Source organism: Schistocerca americana, chromosome 1 (genome assembly GCF_021461395.2).
Source record: "Schistocerca americana isolate TAMUIC-IGC-003095 chromosome 1, iqSchAmer2.1, whole genome shotgun sequence".
NCBI classification, from domain to species: domain Eukaryota; kingdom Metazoa; phylum Arthropoda; class Insecta; order Orthoptera; family Acrididae; genus Schistocerca; species Schistocerca americana.
In genome coordinates this window covers 872,040,480-872,061,955 of record NC_060119.1, presented here as the reverse complement: position 1 = coordinate 872,061,955, position 21,476 = coordinate 872,040,480, and the positions used below count along the sequence as shown (strand labels likewise).

Here is a 21,476-nt window from a genome sequence, read left to right as displayed (position 1 = left end):
GACTACATTCCATTATTCTCGTTTTGCATTTGTTGATGTTCATCTTATATCCCCCTTTCACGACACTTTCCATTCCATTCAGCTGCTCTTCCAGGTTCTTTGCTGTCTCTGACAGAATTACAATGTCAAAGTTTTTATTTCTTCTCCATGGATTTTAATTCCTACTCCAAATTTTTCTTTTGTTTCCTTTACTTCTTGCTCAATATACAGATTGAATAACATCAGGAATAGGCTACAACCCTGTCTCACTCCCTTCCCAATCACTGCTTCCCTTTCATGTCCCTCGACTCTTATAACTGCCATGTGGTTTCTGTACAAATTGTAAATAGCCTTTCGCTCCCTGTGTTTTACCCCTGCCACCTTCAGAATTTGAAAGAGAGTATTCCAGTCAACATTGTCAAAAGCTTTCTCGAAGTCTACAAATGCTAGAAACGTAGGTTTGCCTTTCCTTAATCTATTTTCTAAGTGAAGTCGTAGGATCAGTATTGCCTCACGTGTTCCAACATATCTACAGAATCCAAACTGATCTTCCCCGAGGTCAGTTTTTCCATTCGTCTGTAACGAATTTGCGTTAGTAATTGCAGCCATGTCTTACTAAACTGATAGCTCGGTGTTTTTCACATCTGTCAACACCAGCTTTCTTTGGGATTGGAATTATTATATTCTTCTTGAAGTCTGAGGGTATTTCACCTGTTTCATACGTCTTGCTCACTAGACGGTAGAGTTTTGTTTGGCCTGGCTGTCCCAAGGCTGTCAGTAGTTCTAATGGAATGTTGTCTGCTCCCAGGGCCTTGTTTCAACTTAGGTCCTTCAGTGCTCTGTCAAATTCTTCACACAGTATCATATCTCCTATTTCATCTTTATCTACATTCTCTTCCATTTCCATAATATTGTTCTCAAGAACATCGCCCTTGTATAGACCCTCTATATATTCCTTCCACCTTTCTGCTTTCCCTTCTTTGCTTAGAACTGGGTTTCCATCTGAGCTCTTGATAGTCATGCAAGTGGTTCTCTATTCTCAAAGGTCTCTTTAATTTACCTGTAGGCAGTATCTATCTTACCCCTAGTGAGATAAGACTCTACATCCTTACATTTGTCCTCTAGTCATCCCTGCTTAGCCATTTTGCACTTCCTGTCGATCTAATTTTTAGATGTTTGTATTCCTTTTGGCCTGCTTCATTTACTGCATTTTTGTATTTTCTCTTTTCGTCAATTAAATTCAATATCTCTTCTGTTACCCAAGGATTTCTATTAGCCCTTGTCTTTTTACGTACTTTATACTTTGCTCCGTTCACTATTTCACCTCTCAAAGCTACCCATTCTTCTTCTACTGTATTTCTTTCCCCCATTCTTGTCAGTCGTTCCCTAATACTCTCCCTGAAACTGTCTACCATCTCTAATTCTTTCAGTTTATCCAGGTCCCATCTCCTCAAATGGCCACCTTTCTGCAGTTTCTTCAGTTTTAATCTGCAGTTCATAACCAATAGATTGTGGTCAGAGTCCACATCTCCCCCTGGAAATGTTTTACAATTTAAAACCTGGTTCCTGAATCTCTGGCTTACCACTACATAATCTATCTGAGACCTTCCTGTATCTCCAGGCTTCTTCTATGTATACAACCTTTTTTTATGATTCTTGAACCAAGTGTTAGATAAGATTAAGTCATGCTCTGTGCAAAATTCTACCAGGCGGCTTCCTCTTTCATTCCTTACTCCCATTCCATATTCACCTACTATATTTCCTTCTCTTTCTTTCCTACTATCACGTTCCAGTCACCCATGACTATTAAATTTTTGTCTCCCTTCACTATCTGAATAATTTCTTTTATCTCATCATACATTGCATCAATCTCTTTGTCATCTGCAGAGCTAGTTGACGTATAAACTTGTACTACTGTAGTAGGCGTTGGCTTCGTGTCTGTCTTGGCCATAATAATACGTTCACTATGCTGTTTGTAGCAGCTTACCCACATTCCTGTTTTCCTATTCATTATTAAACTACTCCTGCATTACCCCTATTTGATTTTGTATTTATAACCCTGTGTTCACCTGACCAGGAGTCTTGTTCCTCGTGCCACCGAACTTCACTAATTCCCACTATATCTAACTTTAACCTACCCATTTCCCTTTGTAAATTTTCTAACCTTCCTGCCCAATTAAGAAATCTGACATTGCACACTCCGATCTGTAGAACGCCATTTTTCTTTCTCCTGATAACGACGTCCTCCTGACTAGTCCCCGCCTGGAGATCTGAATGGGGGACTATTTTACCTCCGGAGTATTTTACCCAAGAGGACGCCATCATCATTTAACCATGCAGTAAAGCTGCATGCCCTTGGGAAAAATTACGGCTGTCGTTTCCCCTTGATTTCAGCCGTTCGTAGTATCGGCACAGCAAGGCCATTTTGGTTAGTGTTATAAGGCCAGATCAGTCAACAGTCAATCATCCAGACTGTTGCCCTTGTAACTACTGAAAATTCTGCTGCCCCTCTTCAGGAACCACATGTTTGTCTGGCCTCTCAACAGATACCACTCCGTTGTGGTTGCACCTACGGTACGGCTATCTGTATCACTGAGGCACACAAGCCTCTCCACAAATGGCATGGTCTGTGGTTCATGTGGGTAGGTGGGGGGGGGGGGGGGGCTGAAAGATATACTTACAATATTTTAAGTTGGTCAAAAGTGAGATTCTTTTTCCACTTTATGTGCAATGTCTCATGTCACTGTATATACTGTTTAATGTTTTTAATAAATATCATGACAAAAAATTGGGCAGAATGAAATACTAGTGAGTTCTGATCTGTTGCAAGTAAGTGTTATAAAAAGGATCAGTGGATTACTGATATCATGTGAGACAGTTACATTCCCTTTGAATGATGCAATCATGTAAATTGCTGCATCACAGAAAAAATATTAAAGTATTTTCCTAATTTCTAAAATGCTGACTTAAAATACCCACACATTGCTGGGCAACACTTGTGGCAACATTCCTACAGTCAACTGCTCCAACGTCCACCCCCCCCCCAAAAAAAAAAAAAAAAAAAAAAAAAAAGTAAATAAATAAATTGTTTCTAGAAATGGCGGTTACAAATTTATCACTGTAGATAAAATTGAAACAAAGGAGGTACTTAAGTTCAAATTCATTAATGCACTACGCCTCCACATATCTTCCTCAAAATAGCCATGAGTCTGCAGATGATGACCAAGGAGTTGCACAGGTATACTGAGCTTGCCTTTTTGCCTGAAACTGCAAGGAAAAGATAAGCCTTTGTTGGATTACTTTTGCAAATCAACGTGTAGGACTTCCTCGTACCTGTTCTGTGTGATATATTCATTGCAATTACCAGGATGTGCTTATAATGGAATCTCAAAACTTTTTACCTACATGATTAATAGCAGCTGATCTAAAAGTGAATGTTGTGAAACCATTTATAAAAAGTGAACTAAGGAAGATATCTCAAGCTATAGAATCAGTATCACTAATTCCCACCTTTAGTTAGATATTGGAGACTATAATCCTGTCTCAACTTAGTGCCTTTTTTTACAAAACTCAAACTCCTTATAGATCCTCAGTATGTATTTAGAAAAGGGCTAAGCACAACTACAGCAGTTCTTCCATGAAGTCTACTGTCTGTTGGATCACAGAACACAGATTGCAGATATATTTTCAGACATGACAAGAACATTAGATGCATTAAACAACACGTCATCACTTGTAAAAATAAAAAATAAAAAATAAAATAAAACAAGTCATATCGGTTCAGGGATCCATCAGGCATCTTATAGCAGATACGTGTTGAATCATATGCAGTGCATTAAACTGACACACAAATTTGATGAAAAAATTATAATCTTTCTATCCACCAGTGAAACAGTAATACAAAGTGTACATCAGGGCTAAGTCTGTGGTCCCTTTCTCTTCCTCATATACAGTGTGTCCCTGGTAAGAGTTGTCAGGTAGCTGGACTCAGCACAAACAAATACTGTTCATCATGTATGTCATGTGATGCCAGTTGTTAACAGAAAGTGTTGGTTTGTTATCTTTTACAACAAAATTATTTTTAAAGCAGAATTTATATGCTCATTCCATAGAGTCATCCCAAATTAGTTGAGTGCAATATTCATTTTATCAAGGTATATGACAGGAATAGTGAAACATGAAGAATAACCAGTAGTCCAGGAATGATTGAGAGGTGCTGTTGCATAGATGTAGCAGTCAGTGCAGGCCTGGGTGATGCTGTTGTTGCTGGATTACTGGTTATTCTTCATGTTTTAGTGTCCCTGTTAATACATTTTCATAAAAAAAAAGTATTGCAATAAACTAATTTTAGACAGCTCTATCAAACCCGCACATAAAATTCCACTTTAAAAAGAAAAGAAACTGATGCTTTGTGTCAACACTGGGATTAGAGGAAAGATGTATGAGCAGCATTTGTTTGGGCAACTCCAGCTATACAATGCAAAAATTTAATCACAAATATCTGCCGAAAAACCAGAGAAAAAGAGCCTGATGTCCCTTTGATTGTGTAAATCATGAAATTCTGCTAGACAAGCTCAAGTATTGTGGCATGAGTGGGACAGTGCACAAATGGTTTAATTCATACCTAACTGGAAGAGTGCAGAAAGTTGAAATAAGTAGTTCTCATAATATGCAAAGATCAGCACATTCCTCAAACTGGGGAACTATCAAGAATGGGGTTCCACAATGGACAGTCTTGGGTCCTTTGTTGTTCTTAATATATATTAATGACTTGCCATTCTATATTCACGAAGAGGCAAAGTTAGTTCTCTTTGCTGATGATACAAGTATAGTAATCACACCTGACAAACAAGACTTAACTGATGAAATTGTCAATACTATCTTTCAGAAAATTACTAAGTGGTTCCTTGTAAACGGACTCTCACTGAATTTTGATAAGACACAGTACATACAGTTCTGTACAGTGAATGGTATGACGCCATTAATAAATATAGACCTTAATCATAAGCATATAGCTAAGGTAGAATATTCCAAATTTTTAGGTGTGTCCATTGATGAGAGATTAAATTGGAAGAAACACATTGATGATCTGCTGAAACGTTTGAGTTCAGCTACTTATGCAATAAGGGTTATTGCAAATTTTGGTGATAAACATCTTAGTAAATTAGCTTACTACGCCTATTTTCACTCGTTGCTTTCATATGGCATCATATTTTGGGGTAATTCATCACTGAGGAATAAAGTATTTATTGCACAAAAGCGTGTAATCAGAATAATAGCTGGAGTCCACCCAAGATCATCCTGCAGACATTTATTTAAGGATCTAGGGATATTCACAGTAGCTTCTCAGTATATATACTCTCTTATGAAATTTGTTATTAACAACCAAACCCAATTCAAAAGTAATAGCAGTGTGCATAACTACAATACTAGGAGGAAGGATGATCTTCACTATTCAAGATTAAATCTAACTTTGGCACAGAAAGGGGTGAATTATACTGGCACTAAAGTCTTTGGTCACTTACCAAATAGTATCAAAAGTCTGACAGATAACCAGCAAGTATTTAAGAAGAAATTAAAAGAATTTTTGAATGACAACTCCTTCTATTCCATAGAGGAATTTTTAGATATAAATTTTAAAAAAAATATTAATTAAAAAATCACAAAAAATGAAAAAGTTGTTATATTAACTTAAGTATGTTGTTAAATTAACTTAATTATGTCATGTATTGGAAAATTTGACTCATTCCACATCATTACGAAATATCGTATTCATGATCCATGGAACTAGTATTAATCTAATCTAATCTAATCTACGAGGGCGGTTCAGAAAGTAACCTCCGATTGGTCACAGTGCGTGTTGTGGGGGGAGGAGCGACGCCATCTGTGCGTTCACGCACTCAACAGGTCAGTCGGCATCAAGCCGTGGTCGAGTGAACGTTGTACCTGCGCTAGTTTAGTTTTTGTGGCAGTTTGAAATGTGTGCTGCAATAGAAAACCCCGCCAAATGTGAAGTGCGTGCTGTCATAAGGTTTTTTACAGCCAAAGGATATTCTGCAGCAGCTACTCATCGTGAGCTTTGTGCCGTGTACGGACCAAGAGTTATGAGTGAAGGATTTGTCCGTGAATGGGTACGTTTATTTAAAAGTGGACGAGAAAACGTTCATGATGAAGAGAGGAGTGGTAGACCATCATTGGTGACTGACGAGCTCGTTCAGACAGTTGATGCAAAAGTTCGTGAAAATCGACGTTTCTCAATGTCGGAGTTGTCTACTGGTTTTCCACAGATTTCTAAGACTCTCTTGTACGAGATAGTGACAGCAATATTGGGTTACCGTAAGTTCTGTGCACGATGGGTGCCCAAAATTCTTACCGACCACCACAAAACTCAAAGAATGGCCTCTGCATTAGACTTTCTGTCACGTTATGAGGACGAAGGAGAACCATTGTTAAACAGAATCGTGACCGGTGACGAAACCTGGATTAAGTACGTGAACCCTGAGACAAAAGAACAATCAAAGATGTGGGCACATTCAAATTCGCCTACCAAACCGAGAAAAGCCTCGCAAGATTTTTCTGCCAGAAAACTGATGGCAACGGTGTTTTGGGATGCTAAAGGGGTGTTGCTGGTTGAATTCATGGAACGTGGTACGACCATTAATCAAGACGTGTACTGTGAAACAATAAAAAAGTTACGACGGGCTATACAGAACAAACGCCGTGGTATGCTGACTTCCGGTATCGTTTTTTTGCACGATAACGCCCGTCCTCACTCTGCTCGCAGAACAACGGCCCTTCTTGAGTCCTTCAAGTGGGACGTTATCAACCATCCACCTTACAGCCCAGACCTGGCACCAAGTGATTATCACCTCTTCATGCATTTGAAGAAATGGCTCGGGTCACAGCGGTTTGATGACGACGAAGAGCTCAAAGATGCGGTCACAGGCTGGCTCCAGGCACAAGCGGGTGATTTTTATGCAGAAGGAATTTCAAAGCTTGTGAAGAGATACGATAAGTGCCTCAATCACTATGGAGACTATGTAGAAAAAAAGTGCAAAGATGTAGTTGTAAGATGTATATATTAAAATATTTTTATTTAACTTGGTGTATTTTTTTAAATCAACCGGAGGTTACTTTCTGAACGGCCCTCGTAATTAGGAGGGACATCTGTTATGTCAACAAATTGCACAACCCATTAACTCCCATATTACAAGCTGAGCAATCTTATTCCATTGTAGAGAACATAAGGAGCTTGAATCTTTTGCTATTAGTGGGATAACAGAATTAATCAAGTACTTCAAAGATCAGTGCTTCAAGGTGAATGTCAACAAATCTCAATTACTGGCTTTTAAAATGGGCAGTTCTCACCAGATGAATGTAAGTAATGCATGTAATGCCTGGACAAAAGAAACTGGGAGTGTACTGTTGCCCCATGTTTTGTTGCAGCTGATGATCCAACTAAAAAATGCATCATCTTCTTTTGCAAACCTTGCTGTAAGACTCTGACAAACTTTGAAAATTCTCAGTTTGTGATTTCGGCAAACAACGCATATCGAACGCTATTACAGAACTGTAGGTCATTTGTGATGATGGCTTGACAGCTCCCATAACTTATTCTGACCATTCTGTAATTTATGATGCTATTGCTTGTCGATTACCTTCGAGAATGCCTCAAACTGCACAAATGTTTTTGTCTGTAATGCTGGCTCAATGATGGTGATCATATTGCTGATTTACCATACAGTCTCATCCTTCCTTGAACTCTTTATGCTAGGCAAACACACATGACCTTGACTGTGTTTGATAACCAAGCAATGCAGCCAATCTCTGGAAAATTTTCATTGCTTGAACACCTTCACGATCAAGAAATGTTATAATTATGAGTTGCACAGCGTAGGGGTGCACCTGCTGCTCTGACATAGTGTTACTGACAGTGCTGTGGGAAGTATGTGACAGCTGGCTCTTCTCACTCCCAGAAGCTCCACCCAACAATACTAGAAGTGTGGGTCCGGTCCTACCAATTGTTGACGCCCAGTAACAAAAATTACATTTGTATTTGATTCACCTTCATAATTTTATTGATGCTTACAGTGATTGTGTTACTTTTCTACATAGTTGCCATGCTGTTTCAAGAATTACTGGTAATGTGACAAAACTTTAGTCTTCTGCTTGTAACCAGCTGTTCACCTGTGATGTGACTTCATCATTTGTGCTGAAGATGCCCTTTGAGATGGGGGAATATTTGAAAATCACTTGGGACAAGACCTGGTGAATATGGAGGGCATGGGGACACTTCCCAGTTGAATCTTTTGAGCTCTGCTTGGGTCATTTGAGCTTTATGAGGCACAGTATTCTCACAAAGGAAGAGAACTTTAGGAGACAAAAGTCCAAAACATTTTCTTTTGATGGCAGCTCACAGATTTCTCCTTTAATTGTGGTGTTGTGAGGTAGGTAGTGAATGAACAAAATCCCCTGACAGTTCCAAAAGATGGTTGTCATAATTTTTCCCACTGAATGCATGACTTTTTTTAAGCTTTTTTCCGGGTTTCTTCCACACCATGCCCTGACATTTTCTCTCAGAGGTTGAGTGATGGACCTATGTCCCATCCCCAGTGACAGCCCATTTGAAGAGCAGATCTCCCTCTCTCTGATGCATTCTGGCTGAATCTATCGATTGCTGCTTCTGGACATCACTCAACAGATGTGGCACACATCTTGCACAGATTTTGAGATACCGATTATGGTCTGTTAGGATCTTTGTGATCCATGAACATCCAGTTGCAGCCTGGGAAGGTAGCTACATTAGGATTGTGTCAATGGTAATGTGATGATCTTCCTCCACAGCACTGCCAATTGCAATAATGTCATCATCACATGTTGCTGTAGTGGGCCTCCGTGTGCATTGTTCATAATGCACATCTTCGTGCCATTCCACGAATTGTACATGCCAGTGTCAAACCATTCGAATGGGTACATGCCAGTGTCAAACCATTCGAATGGGTACATGCCAGTGTCAAACCATTCGAATGGCATTCCACATAGACAGAGGTTAACTCCCAATAGATATCGACAATGGATAGTTGTTTTGGTGTGGAAAAATGAATGGCAGAGCCCACCACACCACTCAAGTACACACACTGTGTACTGGTAACTCTGTGGTAGCTGGCTGTGTACTGGCAAGATACTGCACTATGCATAGTAATCCTTATTGGACAAACTCCCCATGTTAACCTAAGAATAACACTGAAGCACTCAAAATAGTAAAATGTGGAGCTCCAACAAAGCATATCCTGTGCCTGGGGTGGTTAACAACAAAGTAGAAGAGCAAACCAAAGATATTTATTAAACTCTGGATAAATGGGGTATAACCTGCAAAATTCAGGCACTTGGTTATGAGTGCCAACTAGTAACAGAGTTCAATAAACAGAGGCTGTAGAAATCAAGAGAAGTTGTTTAACCATGACCTCTCTTGCCATCATCACAATTTTAGTTTAGTCCTGAGGAGCTGTTTCAACTCGCTGATAGTTCAACTTCTGGTCCAGACATGGCAGCTTTCAAAGGATTCCCATTATGATTTAACAGAAAAGAAGTTGTTAGTAAAATCTTATTTCTCTTGTAGAAGTTGTGTGCTTTATTATCTCTTATAGAAGTTGTTTGCATTATTAACAAAAACATATTTTCATAAATTTTTAACATTTCTCAGAACTTTTAGCAAAATATTTTTTTAAGGTAAGGTTCAGAATTTTGTTTTAATGAATATTGTGATGGTTTTGATATGTTCCCATAATTTTCTCTTGGAATGAAACAGGAAATAGTGAAGATGGGGGAGAGATTATCACTTACGGCACGCACTATTTTCAAATTTCAAGATGTTTTAGGATTGCCTAGCAACAGTGTGGTTAAGTACAAATTTTGCACAGACTCTAAATTTTTGCTCAGTGGAACAGGATTAGCAATTGGGAGCAGCAGAATATTCCCTTCTGGAAAATTGCTTATAGCTAAGCTAGTATGTGTACACTACCTGATCAAAAGTATCCAGACACATATTAGCCGATGTTGATATGCGGTGTGTCTATCATCGACCTTATGATGGCTTGAATGCTGCAGGGAACACTTTCAGTGAGGTGTCTGTATGTTTGTGGAGGAATGGCAGCCCATTCTTCCTCAGGATCCAAAATCAGAGATGGTGGTGATGTTGAACACTGAGGTCTGTGGAAAAATTGATCACCTCAAGTGTCACTTAGCATTGACTACAGAAATGTGTGGCTTATTATGAGCTATTTGACTGTTGTATCCTTTTATTTTTAGCTCTCTAACACACAGTCATTGAGATAGCTACTCCGCCCCGCTAGCCGAATGGTCAGCATGACGGACTGCCATCCTAAGGGGCCTGGATTCGATTCCTGGCTGGGTCGGGGGATTTTCTCCGCTCAAGGTCTGGGTGTTGTGTTATCTTCATCATCATTTCATCCCCATCTGGTGTGCAGGTCGCCCAATGTGGCGTCGAATGTAATAAGACCTGCGCCAAGGCAGCCAGATCTGCCCATTAAGGGGCGTACTGGCCAATGACGCCAAACGCTCATTTCCATTTCATTGTCCTAGCTGACTGCTGGTACCAGTTCAGACCTCACCAGTGATTTATTTTACTAATTTCATGTGATGTTTTACAACTATCCAATGCAGTGCTTGACAGTCCCTGCTTATCAGTACATGAGATTTGCCTGGTCTTGGTTTAGCTGTGATTTGCATTTCCAGTTCAGTCGTATCACCAAAAGTTGATGTGGGCAGAATGGTTGAAATGTCCCTTATATATTTGTTATTCAGGCGATGTCTAGTCCATGTTCAAAGTCACTGAGCTCTCATGACCGATACATTCTGCTGTTACTGTTTCTCTGCTGACAACATATTGCTCCCCATCTCCTTTTACACTGGCAGGTGTGCCTCTTGTGATGTCTAATGGTCAATTCCACATTGCATAAAGGTGTCGGGGTTCTTTCAATCAGGTGGTGTACAGCAGGCATGGAAAGACATATCTTTGTTGAGTCAACACTGTCCTCCTCTATCATAGTGTGAACTTTCTCCATTACTGCTTGTTCTATCCAAAGTTTAATTTTGGTAGGCAGGCCTAAACATTTATTAAAACTTTTTTGCTATGTAGGTATGGACAGCTATCAAAATTGAATATTGTATGATGCATGATAGTGTATAAAACAAACAATATAAGGTGTAAATTCTACTATCATGCTTCTCCATGTGCCAGTGCCCAAAATTTGTCACATATATTTTCTTTTGTAGGTTCCTTAATTTGGTTACTAATGTACCATTTTTCCTTATTTACAAGAACGGATTTTTAAAAATTATTTCCTTTCTTCATGCTCCACACCAACACACTGTATGTTGTGAGAAATACCCTCAGTCTCCTTTCTAATCTCCCTGTTACTTTAATATGCCAAATAATAATTGCATACTTACTTTGGCAAATCTCGCTAGTATCTGCTGTAACTTGGTTGCAATTTTGAGTTTTATTGCACATTGTAATATGATTATTGTTAGAAAGATCCTCATTATCTCTACTATAAGAATAGAAACATGAAATAAATTTGCTATCCCTGCTGCGTACTTGTGACCTGAAGGGGCTACAGCTTCATAGTGTGTGAAGCTGGAAGTGCGGATTTCTTTCCCATTATTTGGGGCCTCACTATTTACATGTACAATTATACAGAAGACAAACTTTACCAATGGATATTTGGTATCTGTGCATAAATGACTATTGATGACTGGAAGAAAACATTTTCCGCAAGGAAGCAGGAGTAGAGATGGAGTCTAGAGTGGTTTAACAGTTGTGCCTTTTGGGAAATCCATAACTTCAAGTCAGCAGTACAGAATTGTATGTTAAAGTGACCGACAACACTCAAAAAAGAAGAAACTTCAGAGGAAATGCAAGAGCTAGAGAGAACAGAGGAAAAAATTGAGAACAGTCTGACAATTAAACACCTTTCCCAAATTTTCACAATGGCAGACTGATTAACTGAGACGACAAGTAAAAAGTTTGAAAACTGGAAATTAAAAATGCCACTGAGCTTCAGAATGTTTGCTTGAATCCACAAGATTCCATACCTTTTTCAAGCATTTCTTTCATTCACTGACTAATAATCTATCATTATATGTTTGTAATGCAATATTTTTGCAATTCCTAACTGATGCAATTGTTTCATGTTACAGTTTCCAGTGCACATTTTGGCATCAGAGTGTTCAAGTTCTGCCTCCAGCTTATCACAGACTCGATCCCAGCAATACCAGCCCTATCAACAGCGGCAAGAGGAGCGACCTCAGCACATTCCAATGGTATTCACTGGTGTCTCGTGTGAAGATGAGATCTGTTGTTCTCTAGGCATTAGCACCCTGCAGCTGGAAGAAGAACTTGATCAGGATCCAGGGATTGCAGTCATTTGGAAGTAAACTTGGAATCCTAAGAAGCTATGAAAGTTTTGTGTTTAAGAATTTATTTTGAGTCTGTGCCAACAGTTGTTAAACAGCTTACACAGATGTTGAGCCACAGTCTTTAGTTCTTCAGGCTATCGTGAAATCCAGTTTTTGTTGATAATTATTTCCTCTTTGTTGCTTGCTTCTGTGGTAGTACTGTTACCACAGAAAGATCATACTGACATCAAATTTGTACATGAGAACAATGATTGCAATAATTAGAACATAAATGTTGGAGAACTGAGGACATTAATTGTTGAGGTGTATACTTGGTTGGCCATCTCATGTCAGTACACTAACTCCAAAAAATTTGGCACATTCAGCTGTTGAGTTAGATGCTTCTATGAAGATTGCTAACTGTTTATTGGATGAAATTAATATTACTAATGTGTGTGGCACAAATGAGAGCTGTCTTGAGGTATGGCAGCAAGCAAATTTCAGAAACTGAATGGACTGATTTTTATGGCAGTTACCAAGGGCTTTTTTTCCCTTAAGACAGAGGGAATATTACAAGACATGTGTGACACTATTATTGTTCATATGACATAGTAGCATTAAAAATGATAAATTATTCAAAAGATGAGAAATCTGGAAAAAATAATGATTTACAATATGTTATAATAAAATAGCAAGATCAAAGTTTCAGTGAAGGATCACAACGTATTTTGCTGTTGTCTTTGATCACTGTTGAAAGCCATATTAGATAAGGAATAGCTGCTTTACCTGTTAGTGGAGGGGCATGCAGTAATATCAGAGCTGTTATGACTGTCATCTGACTTTTTGCCTTGCAGCTGTGTGTGCAGCATTGTATTATGTAACCGGTTTTGTTTACAGAGAATTCATATAGCCTCCTTTGACAAGGGAGGGTCAGCTCTGTATCACATTGTAGTTACTTTACGGATCAATGATTAGCTTGCAACAGAAGGTGGCAATTTCATAACTCGCTAATGGTTGGAACTAGTAATATGACATACTACATTAAAAGATTCATCTTCACTTACTACTATATATAAATTTTATTTGTGATTATGTTGCCTTCCACTTTGTCATATGTTTATTTGATTTTACATTGAAAGTAGCATATGCATTGAGACTGATCTTTTCTTTAAATGGTCAATTACACTTGGGAGTGCAACACAACAGCTATTTACATAAATAATTGACAAGACCTTGACCAAGAATTTTAATTTAATTTTAAGTTCACAATAATCAGTCAATTCAGTAGACATAATTTGAAATGAGCACATATTTCAAACTTGTGTAATTTTGAATTGCCCATCTGTGACAAAACATGTCTTTATCGTAATATTTGCTTGTTTGCCATCCCAGGATGGATGTTACAGGTGTAAGTAATAAGCAATTTTATCAAATCAAAAAGCCTTGAATATTGTTGTTCTCTAATAGTGTGAGGCATTTTCAGTTATATTTTTAATTACTTGTAAATATGTGAATGGAATGGTGGAGCATAAATTTGAGCTGGAAAAAAAGTTGTAAATGCAGTTAATGACAAAGTTATCACTAGATGTGTGATAGGTTCTAAATAATGACGTTTGGCTGCAATATTCAAGGACCAGATCATTTTCACGATATGATGATGCTTTTATGGGGTGTTATCTGGAGGAGGTTCCAGATTTTTTAAACATATGTGCAATATTTTCTTGAGTAGCGATTTAATAAATGATGTATCTCTGAGCATAGTTTTATTGCTTAGATTATGTGTATGCTTTCATCATCATTTGTGACTGGTTTATTTAGTCATTACTGATGCCACACAGCACTGTTTTTATTGTTTCTACTCTGTCTAATGATACAGTAGAGGATACTAAAAAGCTAACCTTATAAGTTAAATGAATTGTATTTCACATTTAGGTGGAATTATAAATACTTCTATGTGCTTTAAACAGAAGCATCTTGGAAAAACTGTTACGAAAAATGCTATCTTGCAATGTACAAATAATATTCCATTAGAGTACAAATAATTATATATTGAGCTAGTCATGTTCTTATTTCTGTTGAAGGTGTATTTAGACAGGCATCACAAGAAAACTGATGTTAGTAATGCTTGTCTAGATACTTTGCTGTGGCTGTTCGCATATGCCACACAAGCTCAGAAATCTTTGAGTGAAAGTTAGTATGAGAAGAAAGTAATTTTGAGTCAGTGTAATATATATTTTACAAATAGATATAATCAATCTCAGTGAATATTTTCATAAACTATATTTTATATGATACAAATTCTTTACTATATATACATATTTTTGTTGCATATTGTATTCATGTTATATGTTAAACAATATGTTGTTTAACTACCAGATAAATAACATTGAATTATTGTGAGAGGAGGATGGCTTTAAATATTAGTGACATTAAAATACAATTACCGTGTAAATAAATAAATACTGCTAGACCCATTAATTCATCAAATGTTTTATGAAAGAAAATAGAATCTGCTGAATGTCTTACTTTCAGCAATTTTGTTCCTGGATAACTATTCATTAAGCTTTGACTTGTGTAATTTCATACTCATTTAACTGGTTTTTCATGTTTGTTTTGAAAGATTTTAAAAGTTGGACAGAGGTATTTTCATCCAAACAGTTTTAATGCAGAATGAGGATAATAAGAAAATATGGGTAACCATCAACATCTCAAGATGGAGTCTGCACCCAGTAAAGAGATTGCAGAAACAGGGTAGTTACTCTCTTTTACATTTCATATTAGCAACTACCTCCACGAGTGTTCTCCCATGACTACCATAGCGGTTACAGTGCGTGGTTTCTGCTTCCACATTATTCCATTTCCAGTGCAGTTTGTGGTGATTTTTATACATCTTATACAGGCACTAAAGCAGGAGCTGCTGACGAAAATAGATCTTCAGTTTTAGAGCCTAGTCCCAGTTATTTCTGCCCTATTGGTGACTGACAAGAAAGTGTTTTATTTTTGTCAGTAAATGAAAACATTCAGTACAGAACAGCTTAAAGCGCATATATTTTTCAAGGTTGTTGTGTTTTGAAAACATAGATGGACTAAATCTAAAATAAAGAGACAAAAAGATTTAAAACTGAAACATAAAGATTGCACAATGAACTATTAGCAGAAACTGAAAACACGGACCAAAAAAGAACTGCTGCAGCTACCAACAAACCTCTCACATGAGAAATTTCATCATTTGTTAATTATTATATCCCAATTTACTATAAAACTTCTTAATTTTTGTGGGTATTATCACAACAGCAAGATGTATTGTGAAATATATGTTTTGAATATCAAATGGTCAACCTTTAAATTTTACAAAATAGATCAAGTTTGTAAACCTTTCAAGTTACGCTTTCTTGTAAATTAGTAGGTAAAAAAAAAAAATCGTGGTATCTACTAGTAGTTACAAAACATTTTATTCAAAAATGTGCATATTTTGCCATTTCCATAATTCATCGATGTGTCCAGTTACCTTATTAAATTACATGAAGGATAATGCAGAGTGTGCAGTATTGGCAAAACTTTTTTACTGGGCAGCTTGTTCATTATGTGTCTAGATATAGTTCTAACTTCAAAATTTCATATTTCATTTACAACTGTCTTAGATGAGAAAGACTTAAGAGTGTTAAAAATAATTTACAATCATACCTGAAAAGAAATTTTTCTGAATGGCTTTTAAATGTACAGTACGTGTTGAGATTTTTTAATTTACACAGGGGATGAGCTTTAATTATTGTTGAAATAATGTTTGTGTTTACTAATCATAGTTAATATTTTCATGTTATTACAATAATATTGTGTTGTTACCAGTTATGTTAGCAATATCATCTCTCTTGGAATATTTTTATCATGTTTGCTCAATTTTTGTGTGCCATATGTTTTGTATTCTAAATCAGTCATTGGGCATAAGTGAATGTGTTTTGTTTGCTGCTGTTGCAAATAGAGCTTCATACTCCAAAATTTGCATTTAAAACAATGTCAAGTCTGAACAATGATGAATTAGAAGAGAAAATAAACTATCTTACTCTTGTATATGTTCTATCATAAACCCTATGCAAATATTAAAATCTAATCTTGCTTGTCAAGTGCGACTAAATTCTTTGCCTGTTTTAAATGAATACCATTTGACTACATATTCACGTTTTATGTTCTTCTAGATTCATTTTTTCAGATAGTACCAATGACTTAAACATTTAGGCCTGTTATGCAATAGAATTCTCATCCTGGATTAGTGGCAGAGAACAACTGACTATTGGCAGTCAACAAATATATTCTTGCTATGGTCGAGGTGATATATGTTGACAGTTATTATGCTGTGAATGCGTGTGATCTTTGTTCGTCTTGTGAATGTGGCAATTTAGTAACGGGCACGGATGCTGAAACTTCCTGACAGATTAAAACTGTCTGTTGAACCAACACATGTCTTCAGAGTCTCTGCCTTTCCTGGGCAAATGCTCTATCGACTGTGCTACTCAGTCTGCTGGATGTTCCCGAGTTATATTAATTCAGTCACTTATTCATTCATTCATTCATTGCATTCTGTAGATCCTATCAAGAAGAAGAATCTTCAGGAATGTGATGTGTCAAGTTGTATGTTAAAGAAGGTATAGAACGCATACAAAGTTAAGCCTTGTACTATATTAACAATAATGTATCAATAAACTGCTTAATGCTATTCACACATACTACCTGAATTTAATGGAGCAAATTAGTAAGAAAGTTGCTACTTTGAAAAAAGCTACTACATGCTCAGTTTTACTATTTAGTTTAGCTGCTATTAGTAGCTTAATAAATGCTTTTTTTACAATGCTATTTTTCAAAGTAAATATTTTCCCAAATCTGTAATTACTGAGTCCTATTTACAGTATGCTACTGCTTGTATGTTGCTTTATAGCAAACATTGCTACTGGCCCTAACAGAACTTCTTAAATCTGTGAATTTAGATATGCAGATAAATTACAGAAAGAGCAGGTTGAGATATGTCCTTGATTTTCTTTTGAAATGATAAGGATTCTCAAGTTTTTGTTATGTTAGACAGAAGCTTGTTGAATATCTTCCCACCAGACTTCCATTCTGAACCCTAGACAAGGAGGCAAAGTCTACATGAAAATTATTTTTGTCTCTCTTTGCTGGACTGTGTAAAAAACAATTACTCCAAAGGTCATTTTCATCATCAGCAACAAAAACCATTAAGAACTAAATGTACTGGGTGGTCTGTGTAATAATTCAAAGTTGCTTAAAAAGATTTCCACCAGATGTAATGTTATCTACTTTAAACAATATTCTTACTGATTGTTTCTTTTGAATGAACACTTTATTTGTTGCAGATGCCTTGCCACAAAAGATAATTCCTTAACAGTGAGTGAAAATACTCAAAATAGCCAACACTCTTTCCTTTTGGTCAAGACAATGAGAGACTAACACTAGTAGATACCAGAGGATGATGCTGCTTCTCTAACTAGGTGCGAGGAGTCAAAGTCCCGTAGATGGTGCTGCAGCAGCTGCAAAAGGATTCATCCCATAGATGAATTTACTGACATTACTACCAGAGGTCGATGTTGAGAGCATGGAGGGAGTAAATACTTGAGGTACTGCTGATGACCTGGCCACAATAGTGGCAAAAGTCAGTACCACTGGGATGATATTAGAAGTGGTTATATGAGGTGTGTTCAAAAAATTCTGGAACATACGTAATTTTGCCGCATGGAACTTCCGACACTGTTGAGCAGAACGTTGTGGCACACAGTTTGCGAATTACGAGATGGCAAAGTTAAAGGAGCTATGCACCTGCATTAAATTTTGTGCGAAACTCGAGAAAACCTTTACAGAAACATGCCAAATGATCCAAGAAGCATACAGTAACAATGCGTTAGCAGTACTCAGCGTTATAAATGGTTCACTCAGTTTAAAAATGGCAGAACGGAAGTTAAAGATGACCCTCGTTCAGGACGCCCTTCATTGTCCACCGAAGATGCTCATGTCAGAGACATCAATGAAATTGTGAGTGACAATCAAAAACTAACTGTCCAAGAGATTGCAAAAGAATTCAACATTTCAGTTGGATCATGTCATAAAGTCCTGACACAGCACCTTGGAATGCATCGTGTTACTGCCAAGTTCGTTCCACAGCTGATGAGTCAAGCAGAAAGACCTTCACCTCACAATATGTGAAGAGCTTTTGGATTGTGCAAATGAGAATGAGATGTTCCTTAAGAGAATTGTAACTGGTGACGAGATGTGGGTCTATGGTTATGATGTTTTGACCAAGATTCAATCTTCATGAAGGGTTGGGAAAGGTTCCCCACGACCAGAAAAAGCTCGTCATGTCAGGTTCAATTTCAAAACCATGCTGACAGTTTTCTTTGAGTTTTAAGGATTAGTTTATCTTGAATTCGTGCCACAGGGACAAACTGTTAATCGATGGTATTTCAGGATGTGTTGCGATGTCTGTGAGGAAATGTGAGAAGGAAACCGCCTGAAATGTGGTGAGACAATTCGTGGCTCTTGCCTCACGACAATGTACCTGCACATTCATCCCTATTGGTGCATGACTGTTGCACAAAAAACAAAATCACTGTTCTGCGTCACCCTGCGGACTCTCCAGACTTGACTCTTATGGACTTTTTTTTCATTTCCAAAGTTGAAAATCCTGTTGAAGGGGTGAAGATTTGCAATGATAGACAAGATGAAAGAAAATTAACAGATGGTGCTTCACGTAATACAGCAAGAGGTATACAAAGACTGCTTCTGGAAGTGGAAATGGTATTGGCATTGGTGTATCAGTTGTGGAGGGGAGTATTTCAAAGGAGGCCATGCACAATAATTAAAAGGTAAGTGCAGAAAAATTTTGTGGACAAAGTTCCTGTATTTTTTGAACAGATGTCATACTTTTTCTGAGCCTCAAAATGTCAGAGGTGATCAGAGACTTTAAGTTCCTGTATTTTATGTCCCTTAATAAGGGTAGCACATTTTGGGAATATGGGAACATGTTTCTTTCACAATTGAGATAGAAATATGGTTGCTCATAAGGTGGGTTTTTATGAAGCGGTCAACCAGTCTTCACAAATTGTGTTATTCATATAATGGAAAGACATGCCCAAAGAGTTGGTACTTACAGCAGGGACTGATGACCCCAGACGTTAAGTCTCATAGTGCTCAGAGCCATTTGAACTTAACAGCACTGCATCAATGGTGGGGAATATCGCTTCACTTCACAACAGTATACTATAATTTTGAATTTTGCGGGAAGTGAATCCCCATCAAAAGTGAGGGTGAGTGCTCTGGTGTTAACCTTGGTGTCTGACAGCTCCAACATACATGCTGTGCAAAGTAGATCCCCCACTGCTTCACGACCCATGCCATCTAGATCCTTCTTCTCAACACCAGCTTTTGTATAATGTGTAGATGGGGGATGTCCTTGCAATATGTCCACTGCCCTATAGTCCTTCTGGGAACTGCATAAATGTATTGAACAATATGTAAAAAAGGAACAGTTTTGCAATCACATTTGAAATAATGTTAGGTAAGTTTCACATGTTAGCTGAAATAGTTGGGAAGCACTTCAGCTAAGGTCTGGTCACAAATAGAAGAACGAGGGCTTCCCACTTCGAATCAGCAGAAGTCGGTCAACTTTGGTCTGTTATTGTTTTGTGTGTGGCTGCTGCCAACCTCAGTGATCTAATATTGAACATTGCATATGTAGCCACCATGAAGCAATTGTTGTACTATGTTGTGTCGCATATTAATACTTATATTGATGAGTGATGAAGCAGTTTTTGTCCAATGTCCTGGGCTGTGCTAGATACACTTCCTACTGCTCTCCACTCCTCGGAGAAGGGCAAGTGGTAGTTCTTTACAGAGTGCAGCAGGAAAAATCATTAATAATGTCACTGAATGTTGTGGGCTGGAGAGGAAAAATAAGAGAGTTGCTCCACCCTCTCTCTGTCAATGAGACAAATGGTTGTGTGCACAGGTGCAAACTTCAGCATTGTGAGATAAATTTGGAAGTTTTGTACAGATAATCTTGGGGAAATCAACAAAAACTCTTGGCAAAAAGAGGTAAATCTCAATTCAAATCTTTCAGTTCGACAGTACCTTGAAACTGCTTTCCCCTTTGTTTGATTTACTTTAAAATGGTGATTTTGTTTGTGTGTAAAAATGCTGTTATTGATAGTGGGAATTCCTAATTCTGTTTTCCTTACAAGCTGACTTTTTGAAACCACATACGTGGTTGTGTAGGTAAGGGTCCAAGGTACTTTCTTATCCTGCAATCATTTACCCTGGAGGGTCCTTGTTTACAAGTAACGAACAAAAAGTAAGTTTCTGTGGTCCATTATGTTATCAGAGCCACAATAGTAATGGCAATATTTGGAGCTCCCCTGTAGCGTAGTGTATAAGTTTGTAGTGACCTAGTAGCGATCACTTGATGTAGGATAAGGTAACTCTTTGGGCAGTGCTATGGCTCTGTTGCAGCACAATCTTTGTGCTATTCCATCCTGAGCTTCTGTAGTACACATGTTCTCTGGTGTATCTATGCCTAGTAATAAAGCATTGATTCATGGTATTTGTGCACCCCATTATTTAGCCTAGAACATCCTCACCTGTCTACTCTACATTGGTGACATCACATCAAACGATATTATCAGCTATGGATTATTCTATGTTTTTTGACTCATCTTGCTTGCAACAATAATGGAGCCACCTTACAATCTAAGTGCCAGAGACAAGAAAGGCAGTGACTTATACAGAGTTGAGTTCAGTACTTCGCAACAGCATATACAACTCTTGCCTTTTTGTTAAATGTGAAAGTGACATTTTCTTTTGCAGTGCCCAGTGTGCTGACAATGACACCTATGTGCCTGAACAATGTGTACCAGGTAGCAACTTCTGTCTGTTTTTGGCAACAAATGCAACTCTGCCACGAACAAACAATACACCTCTCAACAAACCACCAAGGGCAGACAGTGACTGATGTTTGATTTTGTCACACCTCCTACATTGTGTACTGTTTTGCTGAACCTGCTCACATTGCCATATGCAGT

The 21,476-nt window shown here is 37.7% G+C and overlaps 1 protein-coding gene across 1 annotated transcript in view; it reads left to right on the top strand.

The window, feature by feature from the left end:
• LOC124614001 (GATOR complex protein NPRL2-like) overlaps positions 1 to 16,524 on the top strand; it is a 103,614-nt gene extending 87,090 nt beyond the window's left edge. The window contains exon 9 of the mRNA XM_047142811.1: positions 12,202 to 16,524. Within this exon, the coding sequence (XP_046998767.1) occupies positions 12,202 to 12,438 (237 nt within the window). The 3' untranslated portion in view covers positions 12,439 to 16,524. The remainder of the gene's footprint in view (positions 1 to 12,201) is intronic.
• Positions 16,525 to 21,476: the final 4,952 nt, after the last annotated feature.